Source organism: Leucoraja erinacea, chromosome 3 (genome assembly GCF_028641065.1).
Source record: "Leucoraja erinacea ecotype New England chromosome 3, Leri_hhj_1, whole genome shotgun sequence".
In the NCBI taxonomy this organism is placed as follows: Eukaryota; Metazoa; Chordata; class Chondrichthyes; order Rajiformes; family Rajidae; genus Leucoraja; species Leucoraja erinaceus.
The window spans coordinates 52,469,152-52,482,288 of NC_073379.1; the positions used below are offsets into that span (position 1 = coordinate 52,469,152).

At 45.3% G+C, this 13,137-nt stretch overlaps 1 protein-coding gene across 1 annotated transcript in view; it reads left to right on the top strand.

Moving 5' to 3' along the window:
• Nucleotides 1-5,333: 5,333 nt before the first annotated feature.
• The window catches only part of LOC129695585 (centromere-associated protein E-like), a 99,583-nt gene continuing 91,779 nt past the window's right edge, over nt 5,334-13,137 (top strand). The window contains 3 exon segments of the mRNA XM_055632668.1: nt 5,334-5,724; nt 10,252-10,352; nt 11,558-11,647. Coding sequence (XP_055488643.1) covers nt 5,669-5,724; nt 10,252-10,352; nt 11,558-11,647 — 247 coding nt within the window. The 5' untranslated portion in view covers nt 5,334-5,668.

Consider the following 13,137-nt stretch of genomic DNA (forward strand, 5'->3'; position numbering starts at 1 on the left):
TTTACTTCTCATCTCAGTTATTTCTGGGGTCCCAGTCATAGTACAGTGTGTGTTGACATTTCTGGGACTGTTGCTGTCAACTTACCCTCTTACTGCCTTTGCATTGGTGCAGGACTGTAGATGGCCTGCTTCCCCATACAGTTTGCTTTCCTTACATAGCCTAGTGGCCTTCCTCCTTGCTGTTTATGCAGATGACTGTACTGCATTAGGCCGACACACATCCGGATTTGTTGCAGTTGCGACTCACCCTGGGCTGTTTCAGCGTACAACATAAACCTTCGGTTCCCTGAGATAACAAACACCAAGGGGGGGGGTTGGATGATGGCTTCTTTGTCATCCATCCTCAGCTTGACTGACCTGGCAATTGCTGGTCCAAATCCCGAACAAATCTTTTATGTTGACGGAGCTTTTCATTCCCTCAATGTCACAAGCCAGGAAGGTGAAGACATCCATGATCAGCACAAGTGCACCGTAATCACATATTCCATCTGGGTGGGATGGTTGAAGAGTGGCTGCACCTTCAGCAGCGACAGCGGAGCTTCATTCCTCTTCTCCCTGGAATAGCTTCTACATCTCACAGAGTGCTTGAATGTAATATTGAAGCACCGTTATCATGGAGGTAGAAGATGTCCTTAGCCTCAAACCTGCAGGTTTCCAGTAGGATCTTACTGAAGAAGACCTCCCTGGTGATGGGGTTCCCTTGGCTAAGATTATTTACCAGCCTCCTGAGCAGGTTCAAAATCCCTTGACATCCCGAGGTAATTGAAGGTGCAACCATCCTGCTCAACCTGGTTATAGCTAATTTTTAAGATAGAAAGAGGTGTTCGATTTTGCCCCAAATCAGACTGGTCCATTTCTGTCTTAGCAGGATAAGCTCTCAGGTAGCCGCTTGCTCACAAAGAGCCTATACTGAGTCATGGATGGAATCCTAGCATCATGCAGCACGGAAACAGTCCCTTCGGCCCAGCGGTTTTATGCCCCATCGACTCGAGCCCCACCTACCTGCATTTGGCCCATATTCCTCTTGATTTATATTTTATTGTCACATGTATTTGGTACAGTAAGATTCTTTGTTTGCATACAGCACAAGTATGCAAGGATCTCCACGTAAAGGGTGCCAACAAAGTCATCAAAATATTCAATATGGACCCTCTTCCTTCTCCCCCAAACCCCCCATCCCCCTGTTTCTCTCTGTTATGGCGGCCCCCCCTACGCTGCGTTCCGCTTTGTTCTCAGCGTCCCCCCCCTCCCCCTCACCCATGCTGGCTTGATCTCGGCAGCCTGTCCTTCACTGACTGCCGGGACTCACGCGGGCCCATCCTCGACTGCCGGCACTCACATGGGGGACGGCGTCTGATGGCTTCCACTCTCACCGACCTCGCTCTCCAAGCCTTTCCTATCCATGTACCTGTCCAAATGTGTATTAAATGAGCAGGAGGAAAACTGCTCTAGTTGGCTTGCTTCTTCTTCTCTCACAAACGTGTGTCACAATGATTGTCCCACACTTGATCTTAGCTGAAAGATCATGCTAGGTCAGCAGAAATAGAGAGCACTCAAATTACCTGGGCTCCTGGGAGAGGGAGCATTCCAAACAAATGGGTTCCAGGGCCAGGGAACATCCCCGTAAGCCATAACTGCTGGTACAGCGGTTAACTTAAAACACTATTAAAAGGCCAGGACTATAACTCCAGAGCTTTACAAATCCCACCATTGTTGACGAGACATCTGCGATCATTAAAAAAATACATTGTTAGTAATTATAATGGCCGGTCAGTTATGCAAAAACTATTTGGTTCACTCATGTGTTCAAGGCGAGTAATTTGCCACTTTTATTGTTCTGGCCTGTAGGTGGTGCCAGGCTCCCCAATGTAGTTGATACTTAACTGGCCCATCAAGGCATTCCGTGCAAGAGCAGAGTTGTGCTGCTCAGGGATATCATTGCTTATGTGCAGGAGAGAGGTAAACACCTGCCTGGTCAGCGGGATTCGGCAGCGGCAGTGACGGGAGCCTCTGTGGCAGTGGGGCCTCGGCGGCAACGTGGGCCTCGGTGACGCCTCGCAGTTGATGAGCGTGGGAGGGGAAGACAATGGGACCTGTAGATTAACCCTTATTAATTCATGCCAATTATAACCTTCACCACACATATATGCATGCCACCCTTCACATGGAATTATGGTACTACACAAAGACCCTCACAAGCCAGCAAAGCCAGACGCGAGCAGCTGGCTGTTTGAATGTTCCTGTTTGCTTAATGGAATAAAGATTGATTTCACCATGTGTGTATTTGGATCGCTGATTCAGAGTCTTGAATCACGGCTCCAACTATTTTGCCTAAATTTATTTAGTTTTTTTTTTTACATAGAATCATGGAAAGTTCCTTGTGGCGACCAGATCCTTTGGTGTTCGACAGTGAGCTTGCTGAACGGTGGTGCATCTTCGAGGTGGAATTCGGGATTTTCATTGATTCTGCCCACCCTGCAGCTGCAGCCCACACCATTGCATCAATTCTCCTCAATGTGGCGAGCACAGAGGCTGCCCTGCGGGCACAGGGCCCCAGAACATACCGATCTGGTAACACATGTTGTTACCCCAGCAGAGTTCATCAGTGACCCGGTTTGCCTCCTCCGAAAGTTCAGAGACTGTGCCAACTTTGCACCAACGTTATCATGGAGCACCACAAGTTTTTTTCCCGCAGCCAACAAAAGGGCGAAACGGTTGAATCTTACATTGGTGCCCTCACTAACCACCATATATGTTTTACTTCTTTAAGAGGAAGGATGTAGATTAACCCTTATTAATTCATGCCATTTATAACCTTCACCACACATATATGCATGCCACCCTTCACATGGTATTACGGTACTACACAAAGACTCTCTCTCTCTCTCGATCACAAGCCAGCGAGGCCAGACGCGAGCAGCTGGCTGTTTGAATGTCCCTTCGGCCATCCCCGAAGTTGAGGGAGAGCATGCGCACCTCATTTGAGCGGATTGGGCTCCCATTTGCCGCGGTGAGGAGGGGGCCGCGTTTACTGGTGTAAAGGGTGCTAGAGGCTGGTACCTCGACGTTCACATTGGACATAGGGGGCAGGGAGGAGTTTGCCTCCGTCAGCCGCCTTAAGCCAGCCCACATCGACGAGTATAGCCCGATGGCTGTGGCCACTCCGCGGCGCAGAGGGCGTTTTGCCGCCCTCTGCAGCTGTTACCCCCGGTTATGTTTCATTGGTCCCCTCTGTTACGCCCGTCCCTCGTTCGCGTTTGTCGCGTCCTTCCGGTTCTGTTTTGCCGGTCCCTAATGTTACGCTCGCCCCGCGACCTCGGACTACGCGTTCCGGTCGAACCGTCCGGTTACCCTGCGTTTACGTACCGCGGATTCTTGGGGGGGGGGGGGCATGTAGCTGCACATGCTGGCACACACCGGTATCGAAAACGGCGTTCGGAAGCCGCGGTCACGTGACTCGGGAGGGGCTGCTGTTTTCGCGCGGATTTCGCGCCTCAGCAGTGTTGCTTACCACCGTTGTGGTCAGATGTGTTTGCAGAGATCTGTAAGCCAGTGACCTATTGTCTGAATAAATAAGTTCGCAAAACTTGGTTGTCGTCTTTGCATCCGCCAAAATAGTACAGAAAAAAAAAAGACTCCCATTCTAATTCCTGGAGCATGAGACATCCTACCAATATGAATGGGTACACTTAATCTTTGCATCTTATCACTCAACCAATTCTCAATTCAAGTCAATAGGGTGATTTCACGAAAGGTCACTGGAGCGTAGATCCGCACCCACGTGACCGAAAATCTCAAGTGGAGGACATGCTATACATCCGGTACATGTTAGTGAATGGGAAAACACGCACTTTCCCACCCGTTAAAAACATCGAAAACGGACAGTTTTTTAGCTGCAATTTACTGTGCCAGTCGGGGTGACCGTGAGGCACAGCTACCTAGATTTTCAGTCCAAAAAAAAGATAGAAACTAAGGTAAATTAAAGAGGGAGCTGAAGGTGCCAATCCAGTGGAAGTGAACAGCGGACATTTGCCGTGGAGATTTAAAGGTCCAAAATATCGGGAATTATCGCGTTTGCTCGCTGCATTTCATCAATAAAGATAAAAAAGTCAATAATGCCTTACTTTTGATGAAATGCAGCGAGCAAACGCGATAATTCCCGATATTTTGGATCTTTAAATCTCCACGGCAAATGTCCGAGAAGCATTTCCGCTGGATTTGCACCTTCAGCTCCCTCTTGAATTTACCTTAGTTTCTATCTTTCTTTTTGACTGTAAATTTAGGTAGCTGTGCCTCACAGTCACCCCGACTGGCACAGTAAATTGCAGCTCAAACACTGGCCGTTTTCGATGTTTTTAACGGGTGTGAAAGTGCGTGTTTTCCCATTCACTAACATGTACCGGATGTATAGAATGTCCTCCACTTGAGATTTTCGGTCACGTGGGTGCGGATCTACGCTCCAGTGACCTTTCGTGAAATCACCCTATAGGTTGCTTACAATTCCACGTGTTTATTTTAACAAGTCTCTGATGCTTTAATCTTCGTCAAATAGCTTATGTGGTTAAGATAAATATCATTCATAATCACGTGCATACATAGTGCTCGTTACCACATCAAGAAAGGTTTGTTAAACATGACTTATCTTTTAAGATCAATCCTGCTGTCTTTATCCAAATTGCGCTGTATTTGTCCAAATACTTGGTCATTGTCCAAAGTAACCAATTTCAGTATCATGCCAACATTGAGATTGGACTACCTAGTCTACCATTTCCTGTTTTATCACTCCTTCTCGCATTTTGTAGTCACTTAGGATCTTCCTCGCTTTATGATCCTGCTTTTCAGATTCTGCAAATGCAGGTTCAGTGCTCCTCCATTATATTGTTAAAAACAGCAAACTCACAATCAACAGCAACGTAGCCCATAGACAAGATTCATTTACTCCTGTATTCACCATAGTTCGCATGCTCTTCCCAACTTGTCCCTGCACGATTCCTGAACAACCCTGCTGCAACACACTTAAACTGGAGCCATGACTTGGATTTTGAAATGTAACGGTCGGCGTCTTTGGCATATTGAGTTTATTGTCTGGGTTTTTAAAAAAAAGGAATTGGCGCAGGATGTAGGGCGCTGGTCTATGATCGGGCTGGGATGTTAAAAGAGAAGAGTGAAATTAAATCTTGATAACTGTGTTGGGACCAAAGGTTATAGTTATTGAATTGGAGCTGAGTAGGAAACCGCCCTTCCCCGTTTATGAGGGAACAGCGCACGCGCTCCGCCCACCAGCTCGCGCTGTGAGTCATCAACGGAACTGGGGATATTGGCCAATCAGATCGAATCTGGCAAATTCAAACCGGGGAGTCGATCCTGCGAGCGGCGCAGTCGAGAGACATCAGAGTGGAGCCGGTCCCGCCGCAGAGGGAGGGAGAGATGGACAGACGTCCTTAACGTACCCGGTGCCGAGAGGGAAAGCGAGAGAGACACCCGGAGTGCACCTGGTCCCGGTGCAGAGAGCGTGGAAGAGACACCGGGAGTTTGCTCGGTCCCGGCAGAAGGAAAGAGCGACAGAGAGAGAGCAGGGGCGACACCCGGAGCGTAGAGAGCGAGTCTGGCGGAGCGGCCCCGGCCAAGAGGAAGACAGAGGGCCCTGGGTGCGGCGTGAATCGGAAGGATGGCGGAGGAGGGCGCAGTTCAGGTGTGCGTCCGCCTGAGACCCCCCAGCTCTCGGTGAGTCTGATGTTATCCCGATCATAGTACAGAGAAGAGTGGAAAGATCCCAGAAACTTCAGGTTTTTGCACGGGGGGGTTGAATGTGTGAACGGGAGGACTGGCCGTCGAACCTCCAAGGCGGCTGGTCCTACCCCTGGCGCTAGGGGTCCGCCGGAAACTCAACATTATATTAACATTACTTTTGCGGGTTGATGCTATAACTTGCCCGCGTGGATCGCGTTAATTGTTTGCCCATCTCTCAGTTGTCTCCTGGTTGCTGTCTTGAGACTATTGCCGACGTGACATTGACGTAGACTCGGCGACAGTTTTGCTGAACGTTTGTGTTCGGTCTGCCAAGGCTTACTGGATAGAAACATAGAAAATAGGTACAGGGGGAGGGTATTCGGCCCTTCGAGCCAGCACCGCCATTCATTGTGATCATGGCTGATCATCCACAATCAGTAATCTGTGCCTGTCTTCTCCCTATACCCCTCAATTCCGCTAGCCCCCGGAGGTCTATCTAACTCGTTTAAATTAATCCAGTAAATTGGCCTCCACTGCTTTATGTGGCAGATAATTCCACAAATTCACAACTCTCTGGGTGAAAAAGTTATCTTCACAGTTTTAAATGGCCTCCCCTTTATTCATAGACTGTGCCCCCTAATTCTGCACTCCTCCAACATTGGGAACATTTTTCTTGCATCTAGCTTGTCCAGTTCTTTTATAATTCAGAGTTTGCTTGATGGCGAGTTTAATAGCCTGATGACTGTGGGGAAGTAGCTGTTCCTGAACCAGATTTCAGGCTCCTGTACCTTCTACCTGTTGGCAGCAGAGAGATGAGTGTGTGGCCAGGATGGTGTGGGTGCTTGATGATGTTGACAGCCTTTTTGAGGCAGCGACTGTGCTAGATCCCTTCGATGGTGGGGAGGTCAGAGCTGATGATGGACTGAGCAGTGGTCATAACTTTCTGCATTATTTTCCGCTCCTGGACGCTCAAGTCCGCCCCAATAACATGTGCTCTAATTTTGCCCAATAATCTCCTGTATGGGACCTTATCAAAGGCTTACTGAAAGTCCAGCTACACTGGCTCTCCATCATCCATTTTACTTGTCACATACCGCAAAAATTCCAGAAGATTAGTCAAGCAGGATTTCCCCTTCATAAATCCATGCCGACTTGGACCAATCCTTTTACTGCTATCCAAATGTGCCGTTATTACTTCTTTAATAATTGACTCCAGCATCTTCTCCACCACTGATGTCATGCTAATTGGTCTATAATTTCCCCCTTTGCTCTTGCTCCTTTCTTGAAAAGTGGGATAACATTAGCCACACTCCAATCCACAGGAGCTGATCCTGAATCTATAGAACATACGAAAATTATCATCAATTTCTAGAGCCACCTCCTTGAGTACCCTGGGATATACAGGGCTCTCACTTAACTTTTTTTCCCTCTTGCCAGTCGGGCAACCTTGACAGCTCTTTAGGTTGACAAATGACAGTATAGGTGGTCATTTAAGACGGTTTGCATGACGCGTGCGATAATGTGCTCGGACGAAGTGCGTAGTTACCAATCGGAATTATGCTCAATGAAGCATTCACATATTATGTTCAAGAAGGAACTGCAGATGCTGTAAATTCGAAGGTAGACAAAAGTGTAGTGTGCATGTGTGCACACTACATATATACTTAACCATGCACACTACAGATTGATGCAAGTATATTTTGGCACAGAAACACTCTGGCTTCCCACATAATTTATCCATAACAAAATATACAGGTTGCAAGGAAATTTCTAAAGGCATTTTATGATAATAGCTGTTAAAATTGACTATACCCATCTGACAGATGGCCAAAGGACATAACTGCAGCAAATGTTCTTTTGGTAATATGTTTAAAGGTGTCAAAACGCCACATTACTGGACATTCAGATTAGATGTAGGTGGTGTGAACAGCAATGAAGATACCCAGTTTGTACGCACCAGATATTTAAAAAGTTATTGATAAACACTGTTTCCATCATTCCCACTTCAGAATTAACGTTAAAATTTCAACTGAAATATCTCCTGACCAATTTTGTGATGTATATGACCGACTGTAGAAGTAAAACCTGGATAAATCCAATGTATAGTTGTGAATGTTGCTCATTAAATAACTACAGTACTGATACTCCATATTAAGAGCATTGATTTGCAGTTAAAATGAATTCTGTAATAACCTGTCAATGGTAGCAGTGACAATCGAACACTGCGGTTTTAATGTTTCACGTGTTCACAATTTAATTAATCCATCTTTATGGACTAAAACAAATAATAACATTGGGAATTAAAACACATTTGATTGCATTCCGTTATCAAACATAGTCAATGTTCGCTCTGAAGACATTACCAGCACAATAGGGTCAGGGAAGGGGGTTGTGTGAATCAGTGCGGGGTGGACAGATGGCGAGGGGGGGGGTTGAGAAGGCAATCGGTGCGGAATGGATGGATTGAGGCAGGTGAATTAGTACGTGTTGGTTGGAGTATGTAAAATTGTGAGGGTAGAGCACGGGGGATGTCAGTGGTGTTGAATGGGGGGGTTCAGTACGAGATGGATGGGGGGGGTCAGTACAGGACGAATGGGGGGGATCAGTACAGGATGAATCGCGGTAGACAAAAATGTTGGAGAAATTCAGCGGGTGAGGCAGCATCTATGGAGCGAAAGAAATAGGCAACGTTTCGGGTCGAGACCCTTCTTCAGACTACAATCAATACAATTAGTTTTATTCGTCATTGAATGGGGGGATCAGTACAGGATGGATGGGGGGGAAGGGATCAGCACAGGATGAATGGGGGGGGGATCAGTACAGGATGAATGGTCAGTACAGTGTGGATCGGAGGGTCTGCAGGATGAAAGGAAGATCACTACAGGATGAATGAGGGGCTCAGTATAGGATGAATGAGGGATCAGTACAGGATGAATGAGGATCAGTACAGGATGAATGAGGATCAGTACAGGATGAATGAGGGGATCAGTACAGGATGAATGGGAGTTCAGTAAAAGATGAATGTGGAGCACTATGTTTGCACTATGATGGATGGGTGTGGAGATTTAAAGGTCAAAATATCGGGAATTATCGCGTTTGCTCACTGAATTTCATCAAAAGTAAGGCATTATTGACTTACTTTTGATGAAATTCAGTGAGCAAAAGCGATAATTCCCGATATTTTGGACCTTTAAATCTCCATGGCAAATGTCGGCTGTTCACTTCCGCTGGATTGGCACCTTCAGCTCCCTCTTTAATTTACCTTAGTTTCTATCTTTTTTTTTCCCCTGTAAACCTAGGTAGCCGTGCCTCACGGTCACCCCGACTGGCACAATAAATTGCAGATCAAAACCTGGCCGTTTTCTATGTTTTTAACGGGTGGGAAAATGCGTGTTTTCCCATCCACTAACATGTACCGGAACTCTAGAGTGTCCTCCACTTGAGATTTTTGGTCACGTGGGTGCGGATCTACGCTCCAGTGACCTTTAGTGAAATCACCCTATACAAAATGGAAAGTGTAGGATGAACTCGGTGGGCAACGCAGCTTCTTTGAAGGGAATAGACAGATGATGCTTTAGATAAGGACTGTTCTGCATGAACATTGAATTCTCCAGTTCCTTTCCCTTTCACCACCACCTGTTCACTTGTTTGGCAAACCCTTACAGAATGCTAACCCAGCCTTATGTTTCCTTGCATCATGAGACCAGCAGTGAACATTAAGCCTTTTCCAAGACATTTACAAACTTCATGTATTGAATTCTATATTCCCCTCCCTGCTCCCCACATAGTTTCCCCAACTCAACAGTTCACTATAATTATCTTCCATGCATCCAGAGTCTTGTCCTCGGGTATTCAGCGTGTTGATCCTACGGAAGTTATTTCTTAGTCTCGTTACTTCTTTTTCCCGACTTTATATGTAGGTGAGTAGCAAGTGGATCAAAAGACACCCCTCAGTCTTACACCATTCTTAGTAGGCCACGTACCTTCTCCCCCCCCCCCCCCCCCAATACGGATCATGATATCCTTCCAATATTGCTGTATTCCAGTATTGTTAAAATATGTACTCTTTGATAAAGGAGCTCCGGTATTTGATGTATTGCAATGTTATCTTGTCATGGTGGGCAATGTTAGTAGAGTTAGTCATGTGATTCGCACACTATGCAAAGGAGTGCCCTTGTAAGATATTGTCTTAGACTTGCCTAAATGGCAGTCTTTTGTGAATGTTGAAGTCTGATCTGGATAATGGCGACGCAAAGATCTGTTCAGCAGATGGCCCTTTCTGACTTAAACATTAATTTCTGAATAAATGTATTTAGATTTAGTGCCTGAGTATCTGTAAATGTGGTCATTGTTGGGAGATGTAAAATGATGCACGTAAGAGGCAAAATATAAGACCACTGGATACAAAGATGTGATTCCAAGAGTAGTTGAAAGTAATTCTTGTTGCAAAACACTGTATGTATGTCTTCACCTGAATACCAATTCAGATCTTCTCACAAACGTCTCTCTATTCACCATCAGAGAGAAATCTCCACAAGGACATGGTGAAGGCTCTGTTGTTCATTGGAAAACAGACAACCAAACTATTTCCCAGATTAATGGAGGCAAATCGTTTATTTTTGGTAAGTACCCAAGATGTTTTTGTTGCAAATCACAAGTTTGAAAGGTAACAACGTATTGCTTGTTTCTTAACTCGGTGATTTACTGATCAGTGAATCTAAATACAGAAGCATATAGCTTGGAGCTCAATTGTTTCTGACGTTTTATTGTAAGCATAAATCACTAACTGTATGTCTTATCCATTGCTCACCTCTGGGAATGATAACAACATCATTTTGGTGCAGTTGATTGATGCAGGTATTCAAATGGGTAGGGCAAATAATGTCAACATCTCTGTAAAATTAATAACATTTTCAGGCCACTCCAGGTCATGCCAATTTTAAGTGTCGCTATTTATTGATTTAGTAGCAGTACATTGTCAAAGTCAGATTAAGAAGATGGCCATTCAATGCAATTTTTGTCATGCCATTTCGTGAGTTAGCATTTAAATTTCTCTGACTGAGTATGATTCAAAAGGTTTCAAAGATCTTTTATTGCCACATGTACCAATTAAGGTACAGTGATATGCGAATTACCATACAGCCATACAAAAAAAGAAGCAACAAGACACACAACTACATAAAAGTTAACATAAACATCCATCACAGCGGATTCCTCAATGTGATGGAAGGCAAAAAAAGTCCAATCTTCTTCCTATTTATTCTCCCGCGGTCAGGCTGTCGTACCATCCATCAGGGCGATCGAAGCTCCCGCAGCCGACGGTCAAAGCCCCCACGTTGGGGCGGTCGAAACTCTCATGGCTTGGAGTTCCCGAAGTCGGTCTCTGACCAGAGCCCGCGAGCTCCGTGATGTTAAGCCTGCAAGCACCCATAGTCGGAGCTCCGAATTCGATCCTTGACAAAGGGATTGCAGGCACTGTGATGTTAAGTTCGTAGGCGACCGCAGTTTTCAAAAGCCGGTCTCTGGCAAAGGCCTCGACGTTAGGCCGAAGTGCGGACGGAGATACGATACGGGAAAAAAATCGCATGGACGTAAGAGATTAGAAAAAGTTTCCCCCAACCTCAACCCCACATAAAACAAGCTAAAAAACACTAAAAACATACATTTAATGCATACAAACAATCAATAAAAGAAGGAAGGGACAGACAGACTGTTGGCGAGGTAGCCACTGCTGCCGCCACCCAATGGCTGACTTGTTATAGAATGAGAAAATGTTGCTATTGGGTAGTTAATAATTTTTATTCTGCGCTGGACAAATGTTTTCCAGACCGAGTGTTCCATTCAAATGAAACAACGGAAACGGTTTATGGTGAAGTTGCACATTCGATTGTGTGTTCTATAACTGAAGGCTATAACGGTGAGTATACTTAACCCTCTAATTTTAAATTTCTGATAGAAAAAACCTGGTGATGGAGTACTTTGTTAGTTTTGTTATGGTGCACATCAACTCGAGAGTCGAGAGTGTTTATTGTCCCAAAACGGAAAATGAAATTCTAATTTGCAGCAGCACAACAAGGCACTGAAGCTAGGCTACTCTTGCGTGCTGATCACAAAGTGGGTCTGCTATATTCTAATTGCTCCGTTCTGTTAAATCTTTATTTCAACAGCAGCCTGCACTAAACATTATATTGTTTATCCTGCATATGTACACTGTGGTCGGCTTGATTGTAGTCATGTATAGTCTTTTTTGATGACGACAGCGTGGAGCAAAACATTTTGCTGCACCTTGCTACACGTGACAAGTATCTCAACATAATACTCTGCAAACACCATAATAAATGACAAAAATGTTCAATGTATATATAAGAAACAAACAAACAAAAATAGTATACGGGCAAAACAATGCCCACAAGTCTCTGTAGCTTGTAGCTCTGGAGGTTGTAGTACAGGTTCACAATCTCTTAACCGAAAACCTTGGGACCAGACACTTTTCGGATTTCGGAATGGAAGATTTATAGTGTAGATTTTAACGTTTTGCAGCCACGAGTGCTCGGCTCGTGGTCGCGAGTTTGCGCCTCGATCCCGGCAGTTAAAAATGTTCGGTTTTCGGAGCTTTTCAGTTTTTGGAATTTCAGATAAAAGATTGTGAACCTGTACTTGGGAAGAGCTGCTCATGAACCAGAACATTACTTCTTCCCGATGGCAGGAGTAAAATGAGATATGTCAACATGGTGTGGGTGATGTTGCTGGCTGCCTTTTTGATGCAGCGACTAATGAATGAATTAATAAGTTTATTGGTCAAGTGTTCACATACAAGGAATTTCCTCTGTAGATCCCTTTGATAGTGGGGAAGTCGGTACCCGTGACTGGGCAGTGTTTACCACTTTTTACAATCTTCTTTGTTTCTTCCTTTGTAAGAAACTCGACCCACTACGACTTGCATACTGTCACAATGGATCAACGGGGATGCAATCACACTGGCTCTCCACTCTAAATTGAGCCATTTGGTCTGTTAAAACACAGGCTGTAGAATATTGAGGAGATTTGGTATGTCAACAAATACTCTCTTGAACCTCGGCAGATGTACTGCAGGGAGCATATTGACCTGCTGCATCACTGCCTGTTTCAGCAGCTTGCACATGAAGGTAGGGGTTTACCAAAAGTGGTTGACAATGCCCGGTCTATCATGCGTGCTGACCTCCCCATCATCAAAGGGATCTATAGGATGCACTGCCTCAGAGGCAGCCAGCATCATCAAGGACCCACATCATCATGGTCTCATTTCACTACTGTCTTCAGGAAGAAGATGTAGGAGTCTGAAAAGTGCGATCTCTCGGTTCAGGAATAGCTTCTCCCGAACAACAGGTTATTGAACGCTATAAACACCAACTAAACTTTGAACTCCGA